The sequence below is a fragment of the Ailuropoda melanoleuca genome, chromosome 11 (assembly GCF_002007445.2).
Source record: "Ailuropoda melanoleuca isolate Jingjing chromosome 11, ASM200744v2, whole genome shotgun sequence".
NCBI classification, from domain to species: Eukaryota; Metazoa; Chordata; class Mammalia; order Carnivora; family Ursidae; genus Ailuropoda; species Ailuropoda melanoleuca.
The window spans coordinates 10,839,858-10,860,665 of NC_048228.1; the positions used below are offsets into that span (position 1 = coordinate 10,839,858).

General features: G+C 52.3%; 1 protein-coding gene across 4 annotated transcripts in view; it reads left to right on the forward strand.

Moving 5' to 3' along the window:
- The window catches only part of LOC100484271 (kazrin), a 472,216-nt gene that overhangs the window by 444,058 nt on the left and 7,350 nt on the right, over nt 1–20,808 (forward strand). For all 4 annotated transcript variants that reach the window (XM_034671239.1, XM_011227699.3, XM_034671241.1 and 1 more), the window contains exons 9-13: nt 5,574–5,779; nt 6,264–6,382; nt 14,836–15,067; nt 16,503–16,604; nt 17,126–17,292. In XM_034671239.1, the coding sequence (XP_034527130.1) occupies nt 5,574–5,779; nt 6,264–6,382; nt 14,836–15,067; nt 16,503–16,604; nt 17,126–17,292 (826 nt within the window). The remainder of the gene's footprint in view (nt 1–5,573; nt 5,780–6,263; nt 6,383–14,835; nt 15,068–16,502; nt 16,605–17,125; nt 17,293–20,808) is intronic.

Below are 20,808 nucleotides of genomic sequence, written 5' to 3' on the forward strand. Positions count from 1 at the left end.
CTCAGTGGTTTAAGTGTCTGCCTTCAGCTCAAGTCATGATCCCAGGGTCCTGGGATCGAGCCCCACGTCAGGCTCCTTGCTCAGGGGGGAGCCTGATTCTCCCTCTCCCTCTGCTGCTCCCCCTGCTTGTGCATGCCCTCTCTCTCTGACAAATAAATAAATAAAATCTTTAAAAAATAAAAAGAGAGACTGGAGAAGGGTCATATTTTAAGAGATAATGTTGAGAATATTCCAAAAATAAACCCAGAGATAACAGGAAGCACAATTTGGACCAGTCAGAATAAGAAGCAATCCACATGTAGCCACATCATAATGAAACTGCAGAGCACCAAAGACAAAGAGAAAACCTTCAAAGGACTAACTACAGAACAATTGGGCCGGCCGCTGCCTTCTCTTTAGCAGAAAGGAAGACAGAAGGTAGTGGCACAATGTCCTTGAGGTGCCAGAAAGAAATGACTGTCAGTCTAAAACGGTACCCAGCAAACTCTTTGAAGGACGAAGGAGAAACATAGGTTTTTTTCAGATAAAAGTTGTAGGAGCTTGGGGTGCCTGGGTGGCACAGCAGTTGAGCGTCTGCCTTCGGCTCAGGGCGTGATCCTGGCGTTATGGGATCGAGCCNCCCCACATCAGGCTCCTCTGCTATGAGCCTGCTTCTTCCTCTCCCACTCCCCCTGCTTGTGTTCCCTCTCTTGCTGGCTGTCTCTATCTCTGTCAAATAAATAAATAAAATCTTTAAAAAAAAAAAGAAAAAAGAAAAAAGTTGTAGGAGCTTACCACCAAAAAATACCCTTCATCAGAGGAACTTTTAAATCATATTCTTCAGGAACAAGAAAAAATTATCCTAGAAGTTAGGTCTGAAGCACAAGACGTGATGAACAACGTGGTCAACATATAGGGAAGTTATTTTAAGCAAACGTTAATAGGGTAAAATAATCACGATGACAATGTCTCAAATTGTGGGGTTTTTAAAGGACAGAATTAAAACAATCTGCACGGTAGGTTATAAGTCAGAAACGGTGATGAGGATGTTTCAATAACTTACTACTTAGGACAGAGCGTTAAGATACTGCTCAACCCTAGATTTTGTTACGTTAAATACATATGGTAAGTTTTCACGGGTAACCGGCACAGAATGGGTCTAGAATTTAGCACACATCAGAATCACCTGGGGGGAGGGGGGCTTGTTAAAATACAGATTACTGGACCCACCCCTCAGAGCTTCTCTCCAGGGACTCTGGGTGGGCTCCTGGAATCTGAATCACCAACCAGTTCCCAGGTGCTGCTGATGCTACTGGCCCAGGGGCTGCACTTTGAGAACCACTGAACCAAAAGCAGAGAAACGGGGTGCTTCACTTCCAAACCAAGAGAAAGGGGGAAAGGCAATGGGGGGGGAACCTTCCATCTAATCCAGCTCTGTGCAGGAAACAGATCTTACAAGCCACATATACAATTTTAGATTTTCTAGTAGACACGTTAAAAAGTAAGCACCGGTGAAGGAAACTTAAACAATATATTTGATTTAACCCAATATACCCCAAATATTATCATTTCAAGACGTGATCAACATAAAAATTATTGAGATTACTTTCTCTTCTCTTTTTGGACAAAGTCTTCAAAATTCAGTGCGTATTTTATGCCGTAGACACGTCTCAATGTGGACGAGCCACATAAGAGGGTCTCAATAGCCACGTGTGGCTTGTAGCTGACATCCTGGACAGAGGCGGTCTAGGCTGTACGTGACAGGAGCTTGCAGAGGACAGACACCCCCCACTCAGCCCCCGAGCACCCACTGTAGGCCAGACACCGAGCTGGACACTGAGAGCGTCATACATGACCTCCTTCAGTCCTCACGAGACCTGTGAGGTTAGACATTATTATCATCCCATTTCATAGACGGTAAAAGTGAGGCTGAGAACATTCAAAACACTTCCCCGGGGTTCAAACCCGGGTCTCTCATATTCTAATGCCAATCTCAGAACCTCAAGGTTTCTGTGCAGTATTTTCTGTAACAGACCAGAGAGTAAATATTTTAGGCTCTTGGGACCAGACGCAATCCATCGGTGGGAGAAGGGAGAACCTCTTCTTCCAGAGTCAACCTCGGTCCTCCCGGTGTTTGGAAGGATCCGGACCGACTGCCTCTTGGCAACACGGCCTCAAACTCTCTAACTCACTGCCTGACTGTAAATGTGAGTTATTCCCCCTCGTAGGGCTGAGACAGAGGGGAAATAAACGCCAGGATGGATGGAATCCCAGACGTAAAATCTGGCACCATAAGGCCTGCATTTTGGAAATTGCCTTTAATTACTGGTTTATGGCCCCAACGACATCCCCCCTTCAGGCGTTCTGAATGGCATCTTGGAGCTCCGTCCTGGGTGCCGAGGCCGGAGAAGGTGGGGAGATGAACGGCTGTCTTTCTTCAGAAGCCAACATGCGTGGTTTGCTCCTAGGCCCCGGCTGTGCCCCTGGCCATCCTGGAGCCTGAGCAGCGGGAGTGATGTGAACTGAACGCCAGCTCTCCTCCCCGGCCCGAGGCCTGTGAGCTACACGTATTCACACGCTCAAGAAACAGACACACATACACACACACACACACACACACACACACACTGGAAGTTTGCTTTTTCCCTTTGTCCCCTTATCTGTCCTTCCCCCCCCCACCCTCCACTCATTCTCTCCCTCCTGTTTCCTTTGTGTCTTTGTTGTTTCTGTGGCACTCTTTCTTTCCTGAAGGCTTGCTGGTTGAATCTCTCTCTCCAACTCTCTCTCTCTCTCTCTCTCTCTCTCCCTCTCGCTCTCTGACTTTTGCTGCCTGTCTCCTTCCTCCTTCCCCTGCCCCTTTAGAGCCTTTCCTTGGGGAGGCCTAGCCAAGCGCTGGCCGGCCCCCTGGGCACAGGATAGACAAGCCCACCCCTCACCTCCCAGGGAGCCCCGCCTCTCCCACCTGGACCAGACTGGAGTCCTGCTGGGACAATGCATTTCGGGGGAGGGGGTGGGGGGCTCGACAGCACGTGGGACCCCTAAGCACCTGAGCTGAACTCAAACCACCACGTTTCCTCCCAGGAAGGCAGCGGGACTGAGGCAAGTACGGTGCCTACGATAGCTTCACGTTCAGAATTGATACTAGTCATTAACCTGGGAGGTAGATAGTGTCAGTATTACGCCCCTTTTAGAAATGGGAAAACTGAGACTTTAAGACGTCACGAAATTGGCCCAGAGCCAAGGTCTGTTCAACTCCAAAGCCTCTTTCCACAAGCCTGGTCCAAATGGACAACACAGTGTCTTGGAATCTCAGGTAACCCCATGTGGTGACATTCGTCTCTCATCTTCCCAGAAGCCGGTGACAGACAGGACTTAGCCACAGCAACAGCACAGAGACTCTGGGCTCTTTCCAAGCCAGGGAGACACACCCGTGTTGTGTGCCAGAGGTTCGCACCCGTAGGACCCAATCCGAAAGACTTCCCTGCGAGCCAAACCTGTCCTGGGGAGCCGGGGACCAGCAGGAGGGGCACCGAGGCAGGGGACAGGCAGCTCTGTCACCAGGCAGAAACTCGGGGCCCCCAGATGGGGCTGCCGGGCCCCGAGGAAGCTGCTATTTCCACATTCCTGGGCGTCATGGCAACATGGGCTCAGACTGGTGACCTGCCCGGAGCTCTGTGCCCAGCTGCCGTTTCCCTGGGGGCAGGAAAGAGACCTGCCACCTACCCAGCATCCCCAGTCACTGAGTCCCCAGAGCAGCCCAGGGAAGGAGGCAGGTGGCCGGCAGCAGCATCCTGCCAACCTTAGGGGGTTGGAAACAGAGGCATGGGGCATCATCGCTGCCCACCCCGAGTGAGGTCGCTCTGCCCAGTCCCCTGCAGCACCAGGGCTGCCGTCCTCCTGGCCAGCAGCCGTGGGCTCCCAAGGGCTCTTGGCTGAGCAGATAGAGGCCCCCAGCGTTGGGGAGAAAGCTTTTGGCAGAGCTGGACGCGTGTACAGTTCCCAAGCGGATGTCGCTGTTTCCAAAGAGTTTATGTGGCGGGGGCAGGGGAGGGGTGAAGGAACTGGGCAGAGGGCCTCGTCACTCAGAAAAGATTTCTAGGCTGCATGTGTCCATCTCAAAAATAACGCACCTCAATGCAGGAAACGTGGGAGACTGGAAAGTGTGCACACACTCGAATACCCTTGCACACTCACACACACACGCTCACACACAACCCATCACCCCTCTCCAGGCGCAGACTTTTAACATTTATGCAACTAGTGTTTTGTATGTCTAAATGTATAAATAGATATACACCCAGTTACAGCTGTACATCATAGAAACGTCTATGTATCATTTTAAAAATACAGTTGGGATTACGTTGTACCTGCTGCCTTGTACTGTCCTTTTTCACTTGGCAATAGAGTATGAACATTTTCCCACGTCAAAAATATTCTCCAGTGACACATTTCTCATTAACCACATATATTCCAGTATACGAGTGGGGCATCATTCATTCAGACGAACTCCCATCAATAACCATTTATACCACTTCCTCTTTAATTTTTTCAATTTTTGTTATAAATGTATACATGTTTACTGTGGAACTTTGATGATACACAAAAGTATAGTAAAAGTAACCTCCTTCTTCCTGGCACCCAGTAATTGCAAATATCTATGTGACTTCACACACGTTGTTGTAACCACGTGCCCGATTTGGGGGTCAAGCATTTTTTACATCTTTATGATAATTTACAAAGTACAGTATTGGCAGGGTCCTTTCTAACCAGGCTTCTTTTTTTAATACTTGTCATTTCTATGGTATTGAGTTTGTGTGGGTGTTGATTTAACCCTACTTTTGAGAAAGAGACTGTTTCCGTCTTGATCAAGTCCGCCCCGAAACTGGTCCATTCTTCAGGGGTGTCTGACCATGGATTGGAGAGTAGGGTTGGGACATGCCGGGGGATAGGCATTTTCGTGTATGAGGGGCTACTCCAGAAACAGATTTTGGTGTGTTAAGGAATGGAGCCGAGGCCCCATGTAGCCTAAGAAAATAGATCACCCAGCTGCCCAGAGACGATTGCCACTGCGTTGATAACAATAGCGGAAAAATGGGGAACAGGCCATGCCCACCGGCAGGAGGCAGGAGACATAAATGAGAAGGCGTCCCCTGAGGCATCCTGCGGCCATCAGAAGAGAGCCCAGATCTCTACGGAGATGGCGGGATGTCCTCCACCGTGTACTTGAGAGCGGCGTATTACAAAACGGAGAGCGTTGTGTCTGCGCGTGGGTCCGAGTGTGTTTGGAAGCGTGGGCATTTGTGTATCCCAAAGAATATTTAACTAAAACTAACAGCTGCTGTCTCTGGGTGGCGTGGGATTTGGGGCGATTTTCACTTTCTGTTTTATTTTCATTCTTTTCTGGATTAAGTTTTCAAAAAGTCTGTTCTTTGTGTGGGGGGGGTGGGGGACAGATTACTTTTGTAATGGGGGAGGGGCAGCAAAACCAAACAAAAGGCATTTTGATTTTGGAAAGAAGAAATGCACCAAGGGAGACCAGAAGCCCCACTGCCCCCTCGCCATCTCCCCACCAAGTTTGCAATTGTGTGTTGCAGATTCCGACAGCCAGTGCAGCCCCACGCGGCAGAGCCTCAGCCTGTCGGAGGGGGAGGAGCAGATGGACCGGCTGCAGCAGGTGGAGCTGGTCAGGACCACCCCCATGTCCCACTGGAAGGCCGGCACCGTCCAGGCCTGGCTGGAGGTGGTCATGGCCATGCCCATGTACGTCAAGGCTTGTGCAGAGAACGTGAAGAGCGGGAAGGTAGGGCACCTCCAGGATCCCAGTGGGAATGCCCCCTCTCCCTCCCGTGAACGTTACCAACCCAGAGCTGGCCTGCTCCACCCCCCACCCCATCCCGTAGTGAGGAGAAGACGTATTCTAGGAGCCCGATGAACCCAGTTCAGGCTCCAGCATCTCCCCGGCAAGGCACGTAGCCCTCTGAGCCTCAGCTTCCGCATCTTTAAATTGGGCCTAACCTGCCCGTACCTGGCTAAGGGGGCAGGGCTGGGCTAGAGGGCTCTACTGGCCAGCATGGGATTCGCCCACGTCCTGGAGCGGAGTTGCACCAAGTGCTCTGCCCGGACTGCAGAGAAGGATGGCAGGGAGGCGGGTGGGCGCTGGGGCCCAGCCTCATGCTAGCAGACCCCTCCGGGGCTCGGCCGCAGCCAGCAGCGGGTCCTGGCGGCCTCGGGTGCCCACCCCCCACCTCCCTTCCGGGCTCAGTGTTCACCTTCCCGCGGAGCAGGTGCTGCTGAGCCTCAGTGACGAAGACCTGGAGCTGGGTCTGGGCGTGTGCAGCTCCCTGCACAGGCGGAAGCTCCGGCTGGCTATCGAGGACTACCGCGACGCCGAGGCGGGCAGGAGGTGGGTCGGCGCGCCTGGGCACCCTGCCGGGCGGCGCCTCCACAAAGAAAGGAGAAAAGTCCACCCGGGACCTCCGGCTCACACCGCGGGGGCTGGGCCAGGTGTGGGGGATGGTGGGGTGTGCCCCGGAATGCCGCTGGCCAGAGGGCCCAGGCGCGTCCCAGTCCGGCTCTGGGCCAGCCCTACCCCGTAGAACGATGGAGATACAGGGAATCAGTGAGGCCCCAGTGCCCCATGATCCCCGCAGCCGGGAGGCGGGGGAGCCTCACGCGCCCCCAGAACTTCTCTATCTCCGAGGGCCCGCGCAAGCGGGTCTGGGAATTCGGCCAGAACGTCTCCTCTGCCTACTGCCACCTCAACCCCAGCTCTACCGTCCCAGGGGGAGGACGGATGGTGTAAGGCAGGGACAAGTCAGACGGGGCAGAGAAGAAACGGACGTGCAGGGCTTTACTGCCATGTCTCCCGCAGAGGATGAGGGCCAGCTGGGAGCGGGCTCCCTTGGCAAGCACACCTGGGAATGGGCGGAGGCTCCTCTCCTCAGGTGTGTCCTGCTCTCACCGCGTGCACACCTCCCCCCCACCCCCCACTCTGCCCCACCTCCTGCCTGCCTGCCTCCCACCTGACCTTTTGTGAGCAGGATTTGTTGCTGGGTGGGGGGGAGCTCATTCAGCAAGCAGCTTCAGGGAAACCAGAGCACCCCCCTCAGTGCTCAGCATGCAGAGGGGAAGAAAGAACCAGGTAGTAAATCTGACACTTTCTGTTTTGCATAATTATCTCCTTCACTGGTTTCCCCATCATTTTTGTGCAGTTAATTAATCAAACCTGCTGGTGTGTGCTGTTATTTGCAGAAGCCGCTTTGTGGATTAAAGAATGAGGGGGCTAAGGCTGGGAACTCGGGCTAGTTTGGAAGCAGGAAACCAAATGCTTGTGTGTCCTGGAGAGGGGCCCTTGGCGTGAATCCTGGGGGGCAGCAAAGACAAGAGATCAGATCAGACACTCAGGTAGCAACCCCAAACAAGCAAACCAGGAAGGTGCCAGGCTTGTCAGCCAATCAGGAGCCTGCGGGACAGGGCTGGGGGTGAAGGAGGGGGGAGGGGAGCTGCGGGCATGAGCTCGCTTTCTCCCAGGGCTTCCCCTCCTTAGGGTCCCACAAGCACCTCACACTCACCACCCGCTCCTAAGCAGAGCCTCCCCCCAAATCCTCTACCTGGAAGCTGGGGAGACCCCTCCTGCCCCCTTGTCCCGCCCCCAACGTCGTCAGTAAACGCTGACCATTGAACAGGGTGGGGCTGCCTGCTTCACCCCCCCCAAAAGGCAGAATCACTACCCAAGTTAGCCCAAAACATGACTGCCCCCGAGAACCTCCAGGAACCAAGATGCTAGAGCACCTGGAAGGGGGTGAATGCAATCAGCAGCTGCAGGTCAACAGGGTTCAAAAAAATTCTGAAAGCTGAATTCAGGACCGTCTCCAAGGATCCTGTGTCCCCCACGTTAGGCATTCCCAGGCTTCCTGCAGGAGGGAGGGTCTCATTCCCTGCGGTAATCTGGCCTTTCTTGAACTTGCCCTGGTCTTGCTCTCTCAGGCACCTAGTTTCTCCGCCTGTGAATGAGGGAGGTTAAATTAGAACAGCAGTTCTTTTAACTTTTGGAGACCGTGGCCACTCTGAGAATCTAATAAAAACTGGACACTTTCCCCAGAGGAGATACACAAAACTTCACGACTTCATGGGACCCTTTGACTCACTCCTGGAACTTTTAGGGGCCCATAAACTCTAGGTTAAGAAGCCCAGCGAGGTCATCTTCATGAACACATCCTGTGTGGCTTTGGGCAGAACATGGCCCTCTCTGGGCCTGGTTCCCCTTATCTATAAAATACGGACAGCAAAATCCACCCGCCCCATCACCAGTCGCTTTATGGACATGATTTTATTTAACCGTCACAACATCAGTGTGGGATAGGAATTCTTACTCCCATTTTAAAGACGGAGAAAATGAGTCCAGGGAAATCATGGGTGTAAAGTCACACGACAAAATACCTAACTTCAAAGTCAATCCCTTTTCCGTTATCCCACATCGCCTCAACGTTAAAAACATCGACAACCCCTACTACTCGTATTGATGGAACACGGAATGCGCCCCAGACTCTGCGCTAAGGGTTTTACGTTCTCTCATCTCTTAGCCCTCATGGCTTCTGGGAGACAAGCGTGATTAGCCCCATTTTACAGACAAGGCGCTGGGGCACAGAGACGCAAGTTCCCGGAGCTAACGGTGTTAGAGCCAGCATGGCCTCGAGTTTTCTGTGTTGAAGCATGACCCAGGTGATAGCTAAATTCTGTGTCCAAACTCGGATTTCGGGGTCTAATCCAGCCCCAATTTGGGGCGGGGACAATGTCAAATTTTATAAAACATCCGAATTACTTTTAAAGTCCTAACGTCTTATGCAACTTGGGAGCTTACAATAGCTCAAACCAACAGCTGGGAAAGTGTTGCCAAGCTGAGGCCCCATGGGGACGACCTCACTGAGAAGAGAACCTTTCTGAAGGGCAGGAGTTAGTTAATTGTCAGCCTGCAAGGGTATCGCAGACTATCCGCAGCGCCCCTCACCCCACCCCACCCCTCCTCTTGTTGCACCATTGATTTGCTGAGCAAACCCTCCCTCAGGAGAGGAGGGCTTCTGGTCCCCATTAGTGACAGCCCTGGCCCCAGGGCATCTGATTGGAGGAGGGCAGGAGGGCTGGGAGCTCCCACGCCTGCCTGGGCAAGAGAGCCTTGACCGTGGCTGATGGTCCTGGGATGGGCCAATCTGAAATGACAAGGCTGGAGCCCGGCCCTAAGAGGGGCTGGGAGGGCACCTGCCTGGGACTTGTTTTGGGTCAGAAGTTTCCGGGACAGGAGCTTCGTCCTGGGTGGCCTCCTGGTGGGCGGGAGTCAATGCCCTACTCACCCAGCTTGCTTTGTCTTCCGAGGGCTGGTTCCTAGAACAAGGCTGTTGAGCGTGACTTTGGAGCCAGGTGGGGTCCCGCCCTCCAGAGCTGGTGGTCTGGTGAGCCGCTGGCCGGATGAGCGGCAGGGTGACGAGTGCAGGGATGGGGACTCCCGGGGGGCTCTGGCCACAGAGAGGGGCTCTGACCCAGCACACCGAGGGGCCTGGAAGGCTTTGGGGGGAGCGAAAGCACAGCAGAGCCCTGTAGCAGTTAAGCAGGTGAGGAGGGTCGTGTGGGGTAGACCTTGGCCAGGAGACAAGGAGGGCCAGACCCAGTGATCCTGGGCGCTGAGAGGCAGGAGGAGACCACGTGAAGCTGGGAGCCCGCCCTTGCTTTCCTTGGCCACTCTTCCAGTGAAGTTATCTGCTGTGCATCGAGCACTAGGCCAGCTCCTCAGCAGAGAACACAGTCTCGGGCTCAGATCAATTCCTTTTTAAAGTTCCTTGTGTGACCGACTCAGGCTTTGAAGGAAATACTCAGAGGCAGAGCAGCAGGCTGGGGGAGCAACTGAGACCGAAGAGAGCAAACCTCCGCTGGGAGGTGAGGAGGGAGCCACGCAGGGCTGGAAGGACATGGGCCCGGGGAGAGGCCGGGCGCCACCACCCAAGGGGGCCAAGAGCTCGGTGCATCCACAAACCCCCCCACCAAGCCTGGAGGGCTGGCCAGACCTTGCGGGGCCACCCCAAGACTTGCAATGGTATGCTGCAAAAGGGAAGCCCTGAGAGTTTCTTGTTTTGTTTTAGTTAGATCTACTCTTTGTCCCTTTCCCCCCTTTCACTGACTTTTTAGTAATTGAATGCTCCCACTGCCGGCTTATGAGCGACGCTTCTTTGTTTCATTTTTAATTGTGACTCTACAATTTGTAATACACAGCTTACTGCTGTCTATCCTCAAATATTATACAACTCTTGTGTATAGTGTAAGGTGTTTTTNAGTGATCCTGGGCGCTGAGAGGCAGGAGGAGACCACGTGAAGCTGGGAGCCCGCCCTTGCTTTCCTTGGCCACTCTTCCAGTGAAGTTATCTGCTGTGCATCGAGCACTAGGCCAGCTCCTCAGCAGAGAACACAGTCTCGGGCTCAGATCAATTCCTTTTTAAAGTTCCTTGTGTGACCGACTCAGGCTTTGAAGGAAATACTCAGAGGCAGAGCAGCAGGCTGGGGGAGCAACTGAGACCGAAGAGAGCAAACCTCCGCTGGGAGGTGAGGAGGGAGCCACGCAGGGCTGGAAGGACATGGGCCCGGGGAGAGGCCGGGCGCCACCACCCAAGGGGGCCAAGAGCTCGGTGCATCCACAAACCCCCCCACCAAGCCTGGAGGGCTGGCCAGACCTTGCGGGGCCACCCCAAGACTTGCAATGGTATGCTGCAAAAGGGAAGCCCTGAGAGTTTCTTGTTTTGTTTTATTTAGATCTTCTCTTTGTCCCTTTCCCCCCTTTCACTGACTTTTTAGTAATTGAATGCTCCCACTGCTGGCTTATGAGCGACGCTTCTTTGTTTCATTTTTAATTGTGACTCTACAATTTGTAATACACAGCTTACTGCTGTCTATCCTCAAATATTATTCAACTCTTGTGTATAGTGTAAGGTGTTTTTTTGCCCCTGCCTTTGTGCTATTGTTTTCATATATTTTTATCTGTATGTATTGTATGCTCCGTAATATGTTGTTACATTTGTCTTTTAAACTGTCCATTACCTTTTAAGGAGATTAGATGAGAAAAATACTTATCTAGATAGTTACCATTTCCTATCATCTTTATTCTTTAAAATTTTTTTATTTTAAAGTACACATAGTTATCATCTTAACTAGTTTTGTTTGTTTTTGTTTGGAGAGAGAAAGGGGTGAAGGAGGGGCAGAGGGAGAGGGAAAGAGAGGGAATCCTAAGCAGGCTCCATGCCCAGTGTGGAGCCTGATGTGGGGCTCAATCTCACAACCCTGAGATCCTGACCTGTGCCGAAATCAAGATTCAGACCCTTAACCAACTGAGCCACCCAGCACCCCCCACCATCTTAACCAGTTTTAAGTGCACAATTCAACAGTATAAAGTACATTCCATTGTCGTGCGGCCATCACCACTGTCCATGTCCAGGGCTCTCTTCATCTTGTAAAACTGAAACCCTATGCTCATGATAACACAATAAACACTAATTCCCTGTTTTCCCCTCCCACCTCGTACAAGGGCAACCACCCTTCTACTTTCTGCCTTTATAGTTTTGACTACTCTCAGTAACTCATTTAAGTGGAATCACACAGTATTTGTCTTTTGGGGCCTGACTTATGTCACTTAGCATTGTGTCCTCAAGATTCACCCATGTTGTAGCAGGTGTCAGAATGTCCTTCCTTTTTAAAGCTGAATATATTCCACTGTGTGTAAATTACACATTTTGCTTATCCATTTGTCTGTTGGTAGATACTTGGTGGCCTCTACGTTTTAGCTACTACGGATAATGCTGCTATGAACATGGGTGTATTAATATCTCTTTGAGACCCTGCTTTCAATTCTTTTGGGTATTTACCCAAAAGTGGAATTGTTGGGTCATAAGGTAATTCTATTTTTTTTTACCTTTTTGAGGAAATGCCATACGGTTTTCTGCAGAGATTATACCATTTTAGATCCTCACCAACAGCACACGAGGGTTCTGATTTCCCCATACCCCCAACAACACTTGTTTTCCAGGGTTTTTTAACCATCCTAATGGGTATGAAGTGGTATCTCGTTGTAGAGAATTTTGCACTTTCTTAATGATTAGTGATGGGCATCTTTTCGTGTGTTTATTGGCCACCTGTATGTCTTCTTTGGAGAAATGTCCGTTCAAACTTACCCATTTCTGAATCCAGTGTTTTGTTGGGTTTTTTTAATCATGACTTTGGAAGTTCTCCTCTTTATTCTTTCATGTGGGCCAAGTTTCCACATGGTTATTATTTTCTTGCCTCTTGAAAAAAGCCCTTCAACATATCCTGCAGTTTATTTCTCTGATGATAAATTCTCACAATTTTGTTTGCTTAAAAAAGGTCTTTTTCTCCCTCATTTTTAAAATACACTTGAATTTTTTAGAGCAGTTTTAGTTTCACAGCAAAATTGAAAGGAAGGTACAGAGAGTCCCCACATCCCCACCTCCCCCACTCCTGCACAGCCTCCCCCACCATCCACATCTCCCACCGGATGGAGCATTTGTTACAGGTGAGGAACCCACACCGACACGTTCCAGTCACCCAGAGTCTATAGGGTTCCCTCTTGGTGTTGTATGTTCTGTGGGTTTGGACAAACATGTGGTATATATACCGAATAATTTCACTGCCCTAAAAAATCCCCTGTGCTCACCTATTCACCCCTCCCTCTCCTTCACCCCTGTCATCCTCTGATCTTTCGACCGACCGTCTCCATAGTTTTGCCTCTTCCAGAAGGTCATATAACTGGAATCATCCAGTATATGGCTCTTTCAGATTGGCTTCCTTCGCTTAGGAAGCTGCATTTAAGGTGCCTCCACGGGAAGGTTTCAAGCAGAGGGACATGATCTGATTGAAGTTTTTAAAAGACCATTTGGCTGCTGCGGGAAAAGTGGATGAGAAGGGGCGGGGCAGGCAGGGCTGCGTGGGTGGAGTAAGAACGCAATTGCCAAAATCTGTGCCAGAGGTGGTAGTCATTTGAACCCGGAAAAGGAGAAAAAGGGACAGACACATGGACCAGAGTGACTGATAGACCAGGTGGGGGAGGGGAGAAGNCCTGACCTGCGCCGAAATCAAGATTCAGACCCTTAACCAACTGAGCCACCCAGCACCCCCCACCATCTTAACCAGTTTTAAGTGCACAATTCAACAGTATAAAGTACATTCCATTGTTGTGCGGCCATCACCACTGTCCATGTCCAGGGCTCTCTTCATCTTGTAAAACTGAAACCCTATGCTCATGATAACACAATAAACACTAATTCCCNCAGGTGGGGGAGGGGAGAAGAGGGTAAATGAGGAAGGGGAGCCGGGTGACGGTGGGGGGTGGGGAAGCGCTGGGAGAGGGGACAGGGCATTTCAGCCGGAGCCCATTAAATGTGGGATGCGTGACAGGCAGGAGAGGCCAAGGGGGCCGTTGGTAAGCAGCTAGGTCTCAGAAGAGAAGAGGAGGGAGAGAGGAGAATTTGGGAGTCCTCATTTACAAATGTAATCCAGAGGCCTGGAAATGGGTGCCCCGGGGCGGGGGGAACAGAGAGCCTGGGGAAGGAGAAAGAAGGGAAGGGGCCATGGGGGAAGATGCGCCCATTATATGGCAGCACCCACCCTGAGCATGGTGGTCAGAGCTGTTCAGTACGTATTGGTGGGACGAAGGCAGGAGGGACAGCCAGGAGCCACACTGGAACACGAGCTGGAGGATGATGTGGTCAGCTCTGTGCTGTCCTGGGAAAGGGCCTGGGAGGGCAGAGTCCAAGGAGGCAGAGTTCCCGGAGTGAGCAGTGGAGAGTGGAAATGAGGAAGCCGAGACAGGTGGAGCTGGAAATCCGGCCCAGGCCTCCAGCTTGAGGGGCTGGTGGGGCAGCTCTTAGAGACGGGTGCACAGGGAGGGTCTGGGAAGTGGGTGAAGGGTATTCTATCTGGGGGGAAGGGAAGAATGCTGGTCCTGATCCCAGACCTGGGGAGGAAGGTGGTGTCGCTCCGTAAGCCCATATTTCCCTCTCACGTCCTGATGCCTTCCTGGGGACCCCTACCTGGCACCCCCCGTGGGTCCTGTCTCCAGTTCTTCCGCAAGTGGGGCGCGCTGTTCTCATTCCTTCTGTGAGGCTGCCACCGTGTGGCGATCGGGGGAATGACAGCCGAGGGGACCTCAGTTGCCAAGAGCATCCCCGTTTTCATCCATTTGAGAAATACTCGTTGTGCACCTACTATGTGTGCGCCCCTGACATGGGTTCTGTGTGGGGTACAGAGAAACCTGAGCTACAGCGGAGAGGAGAGGGGGGCTTGAACTAGGCAAGATGGGGGTTTTAGTTCTGCTTGCAAGACAGGCCCCAGTGTGACTCTGGGTAAAGTCTGAGCTTCTGGGCTTGCCAAGCGAGGAGAAACGGCCCAGGCCACAGCTTTGTGGGCTTCAGGGGTTCTCTGGAGGAACATGTCCATGGGACCAGACCCAGGGGCAGGCTGCGGATGCCGAGGGCTCGGGGAGGTGCTGCCTCCTCCCTGCACGTCCCTGCTCCTCTGCTGTTCTTTGGGGCTCACTCTCTCTTTCTCTCTCTGTCTGTCTCTCTCCTTCCACTCTGCATCCACCTCTCTCCCCATCTCTGCTTTGTCTCTTTCTTCCTCTCTGTCTCTCCACTCCATCCCTTTTCCTGTCTGTCTCTGTGATTTCTTGGTCCCCCACCCTACCCCACTCTGTTCTTTTCCCTCTGTCTTCATCTCTGCCTAACTCTGTCCTATTTCTACCTATCCCTCTGTTTCTGCCACCTGTCCCCACCCATCCCTCTCTCTGGCCACGTCTGTTCTCACCAGCCTGTCCAAAGCCGCTGACCTGGACCATCACTGGGTGGCCAAGGCCTGGCTGAATGACATCGGGCTGTCCCAGTACTCTCAGGCCTTCCAAAACCACCTGGTCGACGGGCGAATGCTGCACTCGCTGATGAAGCGGGACCTGGAGAAGCACCTGAATGTGTCCAAGAAGTTCCACCAGGTCAGCATCCTGCTGGGGATCGAGCTGCTGTACCAAGTGAACTTCAGCAGGGAGGTGAGGACCAGGGCGGGAGATGGAGGCATCTTGCACAGCCCTTCTTTCCCCACTGGTACCCATTGTCTGTCCATCCAACTTTCTGCCCATCCATGCATCCATCCGCACACGCATCCATCCACCTGGCCATCCATGCACCGGGCCATCCATGCATCCGTCCGCACACGCATCCATCCCTCTCTTCTTCCAACACCTGCTTACTGGGCATGGCTCAGGCCATGTGTCCAATTCAGGGGAAGTGGGGAGCCCTCATCCTCCGAGAGTTCACTGCTCGTCAGGGAGTACCACAAAGAGCTGGTGCTGCCATACCATGGAAAGTTCCCAATGCGGGAAGTCCAGGGTTTTATGAAAACCCAAAGGCATGGCTTCCAGAGGGATCAGGGAGGGCTTCCCCGAGGTAGTGACAGCTAGACTGAGACCTGAGAGGAATTCCAGGCATCAGTCAGCAGGAGGTGTGAGGGAAAAGCAACCTAGCAGAGGGAACAGCATGAGCAAAGGCCCAAAGGACAGATTGTACGGTCCCAGCGTTGGGTCTAAGGTGGGGGAGTGAACGGAGAGTCCAGCTACGTGACCAGGGACCGGGGGCGGGGAGTCAGAGTTTGGACTCTGAGTGCCCCCTTGATTCTGAGCCCTGCCAAGTCAGACAGCACAGGGCATCTGCCCCCCCAGGACCCAAAGATGCCCGAGGCCACTGGGCCCTGTGGGGCGGAGGCAGTCCAGATGGCTTCCTTGTCCTAGAGTGAAGTCAGAGCACAAGCCTCTCAGGGTCCGGACGGGAGGCACAGAGGAGGGAGCTGTCCAGTTTGTCAGCCCTTCTCACACACCCACCATGCAGCCCTGGGCACCGGAGGTGGCGAGGCGCAGGGAACCTCAGGCTGGTGAAGGAGGGAGACAAGCAGGAGGATCGTGGCAGTGAAGTGGAAATGGGCTGGTCAGGGCACGTTGGAGGAATCCATGGGCTGGGGGGTCCCTGTGTCCACCACTAGCCCAGAGCCCTTTGTCTGGGAGCCAGTCACCCCAAGGAGGCTGGTGAAAGGGAACCAGGCTGATCCCTTTACAGGCTGCCATGGGTGAAGTTTTAAACTTGATACTCAGTGCCCCCAGGGGCTGGTGGACCCACAGAAGACAGCCCCTCATGAAGGAGCCACATTGTTGGGCCCCTACTGCGTGTCAGGAAACTGGGGGTCTTGGATATACAAACTAGGCAGCTACTAGGGGTCTCACCCAGCCCTCCACCCCCAGGAGCAGGCTTCTCCCCATTTCCCACAATGAAAGGCCAAGCCCCAGATTGACAGGGCCAGAGAACCCAGGGCTCACTGGTCAGAACTCCTCCTCCTACCAGCACCCGGGGTCCCCCCAACACCGTGGATGCTCGTTCCTTGGGACCCCTGCGTGCACCCCCCCACCAATTGACCCACTGTCTCCCCCCCACAAGGCCCTCCAGGAGCGCCGCGCCCGCTGCGAGACACAGAACATAGACCCCGTGGTCTGGACCAACCAGCGGGTACTCAAGTGGGTGCGGGACATTGACCTGAAGGTGAGGGGCTGGTGGGCGGGGCGGGGGGGATATGCAAATCCCATGCACGTTTGTGTGTCCGTTTTGTGTGAGCCTGCGTTGTTGCCCAAGCTGGTGAGAATGTCTGCCCCCTGTTGCCCAAGAAGAGGGAGCACACAGCCCAGGCCTACAGCAGGACCCCCATTCATGATGCCTTTGTCATAGCAGGGGTGGAGGGGCTGGGCTGTCCTCTGAAGCAAGGCTGGGGCTGAATCCAGGCTCATCTCGTTGGACAAGTATTTACAGGCTGCCTGCCAAGATCTGGGGATACATCAGTGACAAAAGAGTCTTGGTCACTGTCCTCATGGCCCTAAAAGAGTGGTCCCCAGGGGGACAAGCCCTTGCTGTTGGGGGCATGTCCCCACTCAGAGCTGAGGGCAACTCAAGCCAGCAGGGCAACCCCTCAGGACACCCCAGGACGACAGGGTAGCCCTCTCAGCCGAGCAGGGCAGGACACCAGGGCGGACCCATCAAGCCTAACCAGCCCTGTGCCTTGCCCTCAGGAGTACGCGGACAACCTGACCAACAGTGGCATCCATGGTGCCGTGTTGGTGCTGGAACCCACATTCAACGCCGAGGCCATGGCTACTGCCCTGGGCATCCCCAGCGGGAAGCACATCCTCCGGAGACACCTGGCGGAAGAGATGAGCGCCATCTTCCACCCAGCCAAGTGAGTGTGGGCTGCTGGGGCTTCCGGGGCTTCGGAAGCAGGGGATCCTGACCTCGCCCTGGCCCCCTCTCTTCCTGGATCCCACTTCTTCCCTACAACACAGTGGCCTTCTTTTACAGATCAGGAAACGGGGGCTCCGAGAAGCAAAGTGCTTTAGCCTGAAGGTCACAGTTGAAAAGGGGGTAGAGGAGTGGTCAGGTCTTGAATGAAGTGTGCAGTGAAATCCCAATCCCCACCCCCACCAGGCATTTAGGGAAGGGAAAGTGAGCAGCACAGGTGGAAGGAAAGACCATGCAGGGCTGGGGTTTGGGCTGGGAAGGATTCGCACTGGCCAGAGAGGTGGAGGTGGCCATTCCAGGCAGGGAGAGCCATGGGGAGGTACTAATGGTGTTGATGGTCCGGGTGAGCAGGCCATGTCAGTCTACCTACCTACCCCAGTCTCCTCACCTGAAAAGTGACCAGAGAAAAAGCACCTGGACAGACAAATTAGACCCCCTCCCAGTGGATTCTCTCCTTAAAATAATTGCAGTTAAGCTAGAGTCACCATTTACTGGACACTTGCTATGGGTACTAATTTCATTCTCATGACAATACGAAGAAATCGGATTTCGCTATCCCTCCTTTATAGATGGAAAAACTCCTTCAAAAGGGCTAAGGTACTTGCCCAAGGCCACCAGCTAGTAAGGAGCAAAGCCCAGATTTGTCCTTTGCTCTATTAATATGGCATACTACATTGATTTTCATACTTTGGGCCAACCTTGCATTCCTAGGATAAATGCCTTAGTCATGGTGTATAATCCTTTTTATATGTTGCTGGACTAGGTTTGCTACCATTTTGATGAGGATTTTTGCATCTATATTTATAAAGGATGCTGGCTGGTGGGGCCTTTTTCTTGTGATATTTTTGTGTGGTTTTGGTATCAGAGAAATACTGGCCTCATATGATGAGTTGGGAAGTATTCTCTCCTCTTTTTTTTTTTTTTTTTTGTTTGTTTGTTTTAAGTTTGTGAAGGATTGGTGTTCATTATTCCTTGAACATTTGGTAGAATTCACTGGTGAAGCCACACGGTCATGGGTTTTTCTTTGTGGAAAGTTTTGGTGTTTTTTGTTGTTGTTTGGTTTTTGCTGCTTCAGTTTTATTTGTCATAGATCCATTCAGATTTTCTATTTCTTCTTGAATCAGTTTGAATAGTTTATACCTTCCTAGAAATTTGCCTGTTTCATGTAGGTTAGCTAATTTGTTGGCATACAGCTGATTTTATAATCATCTCTCTATAATCTCTCTTATTTCTGTAGAGTTGGTAGTAGTGTCTCCTCTCTCATTCCTGGTTTCAAAAATTTGAGTCATTCTGTAATTCTTGGTCAGTCTAGCTAAAGCTTTGTCCATGTTGTTGACAGAGCTCAGATTTGAATCTGAAGCTTTCTGAGTCAGAACCCTGAGTGCTGAGCCCCCAAACCACATGAAGCCTCAGGAAGCAGCTGGGCCACACCCCATGTTATACAGAAACTGCTCTTGTGATATGCAGATCCCCTGGCCCAAACTCAGATCCACAGGACCAGTATTTACTGGGAGAGCCTAGGAATCTACATTTTGGGCATTTTGAGGTAGTTTCTGTGGAGACCAGAGTTTGACAAGAACATTATTCCATGAGCCATGACTCAACAGACACAGGAAAAGAGGCTTTTCTCCTAAGAATTGTCCACTTTCCCTGACCCCCCCCTTCTGGCACCCTGTGACCTGTAACAGCCTTAATATATTCTGAGCCCTGGAGGGGCAGCACTATTAGGAAGCATTCATGTGTCTAATTAAACCCTTGACCACCTCTGAGGTAACACGTGTATTAAGGACTATCTAGGTTTCGTGGGTGGGCACTGGGGAAGTTTCTCATGGGGCACAAATGGGGTGGGTTCTTATGTTGTTGGCAGGCCAAAGATTCCCTCAAGAATGAGATGAAAGCAATCCTTCCAAGAGCAGGATAAGGAAGAGGAAAGTGGACTCAGTCCTCCTCCTCCTCCTTTTACAGATAAGGAGTCTGAGCTGGTCAGCCAGGGCACCGAGAGGCAGTGTCTGTCCTTGGCCCATGTGTCAGTTCTCCGTGTGGCATTTTGGAGGCCTTTGCTGAGAAGGCCAGAGGAAGAGATTTCAGTCACCTTGGGGGAAACAGAACTTCGTGAGTTTCTAAGAAATTTTAGAGACACCCCTGTTGGTGCAAGAGTCCCCAACTAAGCGAGACACCAGTGGAGACTGTGATCCCCAGGACTGGTTAATATCCCCACAATATTTAACTATATGCCTGGGGATTATATTAACCGGGCTCTTCAGGCTTTGCCCCAGGATATCTCTGCAGTGGTCCAAGCAGTGAAGCTACCCTGTCCACTGCCCTCTTGCTCCTTCTTCTGTTTCTGACTTCAGCTTTCCGGAGAGAGAGAGGGCAGGGCGGGTGGTGCTGGCCCTTTGGGGTGAGTCCTTCCAGAATGCTCTGATGGGGTGGAAAGATTCTGATGGAGAAACATCCCTGACCATTGAATAGCGATTGAGGGCTAACCCAAGACTCCATCCCAGATTGAATCCAAGGCTGGGGGAGCCTGATGGAAAGATAAGGCGAAATAATACATAAAGCAATTGGGAAAGGAACCCAGGCATGGTGAGGCACCCAACAATGCAACAATTATCAATTATTATTCCAAACCTACTACCGGCACCTCCATAGCTGCCTCCCTTTTTTCTTCCACAGGGAGATGGCTGGGATGTGAGTTCAAATCCTGGCTGTGCTGCTTTCTACCATGTTGGGTACCAGCAGGTGGTTTCAGCCCTCTGGACCTCAGTTTCTCGTCTATAATATGGAAATATGAGTCCTCCCTTCCTGGCAGCTTGGTTAGCAGGATTCAGGGAGGCAAACTGTATGCAGTTCACCTGACTCAGACCAACCCCCCAGCACCTGACAGTTCATGCCCCCCTACTTCTCACAAGCACTGGAGTATCTCCATGACGTGCTTTCCTCTGGAATTGGTTACATGGGGCCCCCCTTTCTGTCGATGTGCTCCAGCTTTCTCCGTAGCATTTCGGTGGGGAAGAGCAATTCCTCTGGGAACTCTGACAGACTTTACTGTCAAGCACACGCAATCAGAGGCTTGGTCATGTCTCCCATCTCTGCGGCTGGCAGGCTTCCCAAGCTACAGAGTGAGCAGAGGGGGGTACCCGGGGGGGGACACCCATGACAAGGTGATGTGTTATGACATCCTACCCACCCAACCCCTAGCAGCCATTGAAATGTGAGCCTAGAGACCAGGGGCTGGGGCGGTTCAAGGGTAGTCCCGTGTAATAAGGGTCCACAGCAGGGCCTTTGGGGGCTCAATTGTAGCTCCCCCATCATCATCATCTGTGTGATTTTAGGCAAGATACTTGTCCCCTTTGAGCCTCAGCCTCAACTCCATCCTTATAGCAAGAAAGCAGGCTTGACAACATGTAAACTAATGGGCGTGGCTGGGTTCCAATAAAACTTTATTGCAAAATCA